General features: G+C 38.0%; 1 protein-coding gene across 1 annotated transcript; it reads left to right on the top strand.

The window, feature by feature from the left end:
* The first annotated feature begins 6,371 nt into the window (after nucleotides 1-6,371).
* On the top strand, nucleotides 6,372-7,743 carry LOC108309242 (putative olfactory receptor 10D3). Its single transcript, XM_017535487.1, has one exon. It carries the CDS (start codon nucleotides 6,525-6,527, stop codon nucleotides 7,470-7,472), a length of 948 nt encoding a protein of 315 aa, XP_017390976.1. The 5' UTR covers nucleotides 6,372-6,524; the 3' UTR covers nucleotides 7,473-7,743.
* The last annotated feature ends 24 nt before the right edge of the window (nucleotides 7,744-7,767 follow it).

Genomic DNA, 7,767 nt, shown 5'->3' with positions numbered 1-7,767 from the left:
ATCCAAGGGTAAACACTGAAAGGAAAATCTCTAATTAGGAAGTGCTTTTTATTTTTTCAAAATGATCTCAAATTTGTTCCCATGTATCTCACATTCCCCATGCATCTCCATCACATTTTGATTGATGTTTCTCCCATTCCACAGGTACACACATAGGTTACTGCCATCAGGTAACAATCTGACCTGGTTTTGGCAAAACGTTTTTTTCTCCAGTTTCCTTTAGCATTATCTGTGAAGGGCTGGGATTTTAGAAAATGATGTTAACAAATAAATAATAAGGGAAACAGAAAATAGAGAGACTGTACACGTATAAAATCAGGCTGGCTTGTGAAGGCAGACATCATCCTCTCAGCAGTGACTGCTTTCCCATGAAAGCGCCTTCCTAGGGAGTAGAAAAATGACACCAGTTGAAGATGTAAAATGTGCTAAGAAACTTTGGCCTGATAAGTATTCAGGAAGGTACTGGGAGTAAGATGAGCTATCACTTTCTTCTTTTCACCTGGAATTGGCAACAAGGGGTAGGAGGAACGAGTTCCCAAGCATGAAGAGCAAATTGACTCCAACACAAAGAAACACAAAAGACAGGAAAAGAAGTCATTCGTTCATTCATTCATTCATTCAACAGGTATTTATTGAGCCCACCTATGTCCCAGGCACAATCTAAATGTCATAATACCTGATGTATTACCTTCATGTCTGAAATGGCACTTCAAGGGAGACATCAACAAACTGGAATAGTGACATACAAAAATAATAATAAAAAAAGAACATGATGTATGAGAGTGAGATGGTTGTGGGAAATTCGAATATTTAGGTAAAGAGATGGCAGATATGACTGATGATCTCAAATCTGTAAAGCAATGCTGGATGAAAAAGGACCCACATTCATTTGGCAGATTACAGGAGCAGAACAAGCAACATTTTCTAGAAAACTCAAAATGGAATGATTGAATGGAAGGAAATGATTAACCAGGTAATGGTCTGCCTTGAGTGTCATTCTGTTCATGGAAGTGCAGGAACACACTCTGAGTGCTACAGAGGATATTCTGAATTTTGCAGAGCAACATTTTTCAAATCAGGGGTTAAAAAAATAATCCCAACCTTTCTTATAGGTAGGGATAGCAATAGTGCACTTTTTTCCAATATGATTTTTGAAAAAAAAAACACATTAAGAAAAATATTTTAATACCTTTTTATCTATATAAAATTTTTGAGAGCCTCTGAACTTGTGGTCTGAGTGAACATGCTCACGTTTCAGTCACTGATTTGGTGGTGATACGTAAAAACAACAACCGCTTATGTTAACTATTACAGTTTTAAATTGTTCATCTTCCTAACCATTTATTTATCATTTATACCCATTTTGGACTAATGATTAACTAGAGGAAATATGAGGAAAAATAATGTTGATCTTAAAACAAATAAACAGGATAAATAGACTGGCATTAATTAATTATACATGCTTGGCTCATGTTGCACTTAAGAAATTGTATTCAGTTAATCATATTCTGATATTTCAAAAATGTTGTTAAAATATACAGTGACAATCTTACCCCAAATTTTATTTCATTCCTGAGGACAGAAACCATGTACCTGGTTATAAAAAAATTGAGAAATGCGTACAAATAGAACCCTGAGTCTTTCACTTTCTAACACTGTTTAAATTATTTTTTTTCCCATTTACTTATTTTATTGCATTTTAGGTTTTGGGGTACATGTGAAGAACATGCAAAATTGTTGCATAGGAACACACGTGGCAGTGTGATTTGCTGCCTTCCTCCCCATCACCCACATCTGGCATTTCTCCCCTTGCTATCTCTCCCCAGCTTCCCACCCCGCATCGTCCCTCCCCTATTTCCCCCCAACTGACCCCAGTGTGTAGTTCTCCCCTCCCTGTGTCCATGTGTCTTTTTGAGAAATGTCTGTTCATATCCTTCACTCACTTTTTGATGGGATAGTTGGTTTTTTTCTTGTAAATTTGTTTAAGTTCTTTGTAGATTGTAGATATTAGCCCTTTGTCAGTTGGGTAGATTGCCAAAATTTTCTCCCATTCTGTAGGTTGCCTGTTCACTCTAATGATAGTTCCTTTTGCTGTGCAGAATCTCTTTAGTTTAATTAGATCTCATTTGTCTATTTTGGTTTTTGTTGCCATTGCTTTTGGTATTTTAGTCATGAAGTCCTTGCCTATGCCTATGTCTTAAATGGTGTTTTTAAAAATATTCTGCTAATTTTAACTATATTATAAAAATTTTAAAAGAATATTAATGAACACATGTATTTCTTACAGCCAGCACAGGAAATAGAATATAATCTAGTTGTTCTTTCTGTGTATTTCTGTTAGTCCTGCTCTCCCAGAAGTTAATAGCAATCTGAATTTCTGTTAAGGAAATTTCTTTCTTTGATTTTTTACCACCTGTAATTTTACATCTTTATATATTTATTTGGTCTATGGGTGTCAGACATGTGGATGATTTCTAATTACTGTTATAAACATTCTTCTGCACATCACTAGGGGATCACTTTAAGAGTTTCTCTAAAAAGATATATTTAGGAGTAGAATGCCAAAGAGCTTTCCAAAATGAAATGATTATGACAAATATATTCACACCCTCAGCAGATGATATTTCATAGCACATTCCATTCTTCGACAATTTATATAGACATCCTTCTTAATATCTGCCAATCTGATGGTATGTAAATGTATATATTGCATTATAAAACTTTGGTCCCTGATTACTAGTTAAGTTAAGCATCTTCTAATATGTTTAATGACAATTTAGGTTTCTTCCCTTGGAAAATTTATGCTATTTTATTAGTTCAGTTTCTTTTGACTATTTGGACTTTTATAAAATTGATTCATAGTACTTCTATATGTATTCTGGATACTAATATTTTCTTGTTAAGGTGTCCTGCAAACATATTCTCCTAGTTTGCAGGTTCTCTTTTTACTAGCTGTAAGCCATTTTCTTGATAAAATCAATGGCTTCCTTTAATGTGACTTATCAAAACTCCCTTTTATAATTAAAGATTGTTGTGTCTTACTTAGAAATAACATATTACCTTTAATTTGTCTTTGATTTTTTATGTTTTTTTTCACTTTTAAATCCTTAATTCACCTAGAATTGATTCTTGCTCATGACTGAGATAAGAATTCAATTCCCTTCTACTTTTAAAAAACACAAATAGCCACTTGTCCCAGGATCACTTATTTAACAGTTTATCATTCCCTCACTGTCCTACAGTGCCTCTCATATGGCCCCTGGTGACTCCCACTTTCTAAAATTCATACTTTGTATAATCACTTGCCCGGATTTAGTGACTTAGCTCTACTCAATAGAATGTGGTTCTACTGAGTAGAGGTGATGAAGCATTACCAGATTAGCAGATTAGATTATAAAAGGTAGTGCCTTCCATCTTGAGTGCACTGGCTCTATCCTACTGTCTCTTGGTTTGATTGCCTTGGGAGAAGCCAGCTCCTATGTTGTGACACAGTTCTGTGGACAGGGCCAGGCCTGCTAGTAGCCATGTGAGTAAGCTTGGAAATAGATCCTTCACCTGTCAACCCTTCAGAGGAGACCACAGCCCCAGCTGGCAGCTTGACTGTAACCTCATGAGAGACTCTGATCCACAGGAACTGAGTTAAGCTGTGCTTGGGTTTCTGAGTCTTGTAAAATTCAAGATCAAGGTTCCAGAGGTTTTACAGCAGGGTTTAGTTTCTGGATCTTAGAGACAGGGCTGTGTTTTTGCTGTGTTCTCACATGGAGGGGTAAAGGGAGAGAAAAAGACAACAGACAGAGAGAAAAACATAGACACACACACACACACAGAGAGAGAGAGAGAGATCGATCTGATGTCTCTCCTTTTACAAAGATACCAGTTCTACTGCCTTGGGGCTTCACCTTTACGGTCTCATTTGACTTTAATCACCTTCTTAAAGGCCCTAGTTTCAATACAGTTATATGGGGTGGGTGTGTTAAGAGTTTCAACATGAATTTTGAAGAAACACAATTCAGTTCATGGAAAGAACTATGAAGAACTTAAAATATTTAAAATTGGATATTTTCAAAAGTCTGAAATATGTGGTTGTTATTTCTCATTCCAATAATATAGCCTGAAATTGAGTAACTGGTTTCTACATATGTCCTAGAATTGTCCTATACCATTCACCTTTTTTCTCCCTTCCCTAGGCCAATCTTAGAGGCAGAAAATAGAGATTTAGCTCCCTCTTGTTCCTATCCAGCACTGTCACAGGGGGAAACATCACCATACTCTATTTCAACTAGACCATTTACTTACATCTAATTACTCCCTTTGCTCAACAACCTCCTTGAATAGGACTCATTCAGGAATGGGGTCCCAAAGGCTCCAAGAGTATTTAAATTTCCATGTAGGAGAAAGTAATGTAGCTATCAGTGTCTTGGAAAATATCTTTGCAGAAGGCATAGGCACATGCTCCTGCATTTCACTTAGTTGGAGTTTATTTAGTTAAGAAGAAAGCTGTCCAGATCACAGGTGTAGATTCCAAACCTCTAGTATCGTATCAAAGGAAAATTCGACTGATTGAATGATCAGACTTCCTCTTTGTAAGTTACATAAGTGCCATCTTTGCCTCTTTTCTTTCTTCTTTCTTTCTCTTTCCCTCCTCCCTCCCTCCCTTTCTCTCTCTCTCTCTCTCTCTCTCTCTCTCTCTTTCTTTATTTTTCTTTCTTTCTCTCTTTCTTCCTTTCTTTTTGGGAAACTGAGTCTCTTTCTGTTGCACAGGCTGGAGTGAAGTGGTGGGATCTTGGCTCACTGCAACCTCTACCTCCTGGGTTCAAGCAATTCTCCTGCCTCTGCCTCCAGAGTAGCTGAGATTACAGAGGCCCTCAGTTCTTTTTTATGCTCCTCTTTTACGCTTTGTGTATCCAGTGAAGAGGAAAATTGGGAGTCCTCAGATCACCTGAGGTCAGGAGTTCAAGACCAGCCTGGCCATCATGGTGAAACCCCATCTTTAAAAAAAATAATAAAAAATAAAAAAAATAAAAGTGTTTTCAGAGTTCAGGATGAACAGAGTGTGGAGCTACTGGCCACAAGAATAGCTGTTATTTGCTTGGTTTATCTTTGAGCCCATTGTGCTGGCCCATCGGCTCACAAACCCCATTCTTACTATTACACTTAATCATCAGGAATTTGGACTTGATTTTATATTATTAAAATAACAGAAGCTCTAAATGAGGCTATAAGTGGATACCTTCAGTTTGATTCTTTCTTCAATGTATGACAGCCAGGACATTTTTGGAAGCAGTGTAGATTATATGTAGTGTTTGTCTTGGGTCTGATTGTCTTTTGAAACACAATGCAGAGCTTCTTCTGGAGTGCAGGTGACATGGATGTAAACAGAGAAGTTCTAAATATACAGGAAATGGGGCAAAAGATAAACAGGTAGATGATCAAGCTGCTTTAGGAGATAGTGAGAAGAAATTGCTATCTGATAGTACCACATAAACTCTTGCACAAGATGAGTGATATCCAATTCTTGCCAGGCAATGAGTAAGCTATCTTATTTCCTTCATCAAATGTTTATTGAAAAAGTACTCTGCCAGGCACTGCTCTTTGCACTGAGAATATAATTGTAAACAAAAAAAAATATTTAGTCTCTTAGATGTTATATTTGTGTGTTTGTGGCGAGACAGCTGGAAACATATTGGTTTTCCATTGCTTACTAAGGTGGAGGAGGATCATTTTAAGAGCCTGATGATGTCAAAAGAAAAAACATGGTTAATACCAGGGCAAGGTCTGACAAGGCCAGGAATGCCATGATCCATCACAGATGGATCTATCCAGATGTGGGGAAACACTGTTGTTTAAAAAGAGAAAAAAAAGAATGCAAATGCCTATTCTACCATGTACTAACTGCCTTAATTTAGGAGAGTCACATACCCTTCCTACTGCTCAAATGTAATCTTTTCTATAGATCTACCACAAAGAGTTACTACGAGGATTAAATGAATGAAGATCGTGTTGTATAAGTATTTTGAACTGCAAAGCAGTGCTCAACCTTTATGATTCCCTTAAAAAGCATAGACATATAATCCCACGTTGTCATTAATAATGGCTCACAAATATGATGATTCTCAAACTGTGGTTTACATCTTCAGTGATTAAAAAAAAAAAGTCCCCAAATGATCCTGATGTTTTATTTCCTTCTACCCTGGGAGGAGGAGCATATGTTTGGGTGGATCCTGCCCTCCCTCTAAAAATTTTTGCTCTAACGTTGTAAGAATATTGTTTTAATAATGGGTGTCTGTATTTCAAATAAGTATAACAAAAAAATTTGCTAAGGAAACTTAGTTGGTTATGGCAGTTACAGCCTAAGGATAATGCCTTGTAACTTGAATCACAAGCAGTCTTTCCACAACTTACAAGCAAATCATAGTCACTTAATTGACAAATTTTATCTCCCCAGTATGTTCACTTGATTGACAGCAAGCCAAGGCATTCTTCCATGACCTCAGCCTCCTCTTCCTCCCCTAGAACTGGCTTCCATGGAGGTGAAGAACTGCTCTGTGGTGACAGAGTTCATCCTTTTGGGAATCCCACACACAGAGGGGCTGGAGATGGTACTTTTTGTCTTATTCTTGCCCTTCTATGCCTGCACTCTGCTGGGAAATATGTCTATTCTTGTTGCTGTTATTTCTTCTGCTCGCCTTCACACACCTATGTATTTCTTCCTGGGAAACTTGTCTGTGTTTGATATGGGTTTCTCTTCAGTAACTTGTCCCAAAATGCTGCTCTACCTGATGGGACTGAGCCGACTCATCTCCTACAAACACTGTGTCTCCCAGCTCTTCTTCTTCCATTTCCTTGGGAGCATTGAGTGCTTCTTGTATACGGTGATGGCCTATGACCGCTTCACTGCCATCTGTTATCCTCTGCAATACACAGTCATCATGAACCCTAGGATCTGTGTGGCCCTGGCTGTGGGCACGTGGCTGTTAGGGTGCATTCATTCCAGCATCTTGACTTCCCTCACCTTCACCTTGCCATACTGTGGTCCCAATGAAGTGGATCACTTCTTCTGTGATATTCCAGCACTCTTGCCCTTGGCCTACGCTGACACGTCTTGGGCCCAGAGGGTGAGCTTCACCAATGTTGGCCTCGTATCTCTTGCCTGCTTTCTCCTAATTCTTTTATCCTACACTAGAATTACGGTTTCTATCTTGAGTATTCGTACAACTGAAGGCCGTCGCCGAGCCTTCTCCAACTGCAGTGCTCACCTCATTGCCATCCTCTGTGCCTATGGGCCCATCATCACTGTCTACCTGCAGCCCACACCCAACCCCATGCTGGGAACCGTGGTACAAATTCTGATGAATCTGGTAGGACCAATGCTGAATCCTTTGATCTATACTTTGAGGAATAAAGAAGTAAAAACAGCACTGAAAACAATATTGCACAGGGCAGGTCAGATTCCTGTTAGTAAGAGCAGATAAATGGGTGTATGGCTTTGGAATTCCTTCTGCTTTTACATATGAAATTTCACTTTGGAATCTTCATGTGTGACAACAACTTTGAAATTTTCAGCAGGTGCTGAATGATATGGACCACAACACTATAATACATTATCTTTTTGCATATTTTATTTTATTGTATTATCTAAGTTCTGCCTCTTCGCCTATCTTCAAAGTAATACAGTCTTGGTTATTATTACTTTGCCTTTCTTCTTTAGAGAATTCCCTGTCCCTGGAAGGAAGGTCTTTTCTATCATGCTTTTTTTTTTTTTTTTTT

Source organism: Cebus imitator, unplaced genomic scaffold (assembly GCF_001604975.1).
Source record: "Cebus imitator isolate Cc_AM_T3 unplaced genomic scaffold, Cebus_imitator-1.0 Scaffold0, whole genome shotgun sequence".
NCBI lineage: Eukaryota > Metazoa > Chordata > Mammalia > Primates > Cebidae > Cebus > Cebus imitator.
This window is presented reverse-complemented; position numbering and strand designations above follow the sequence as displayed.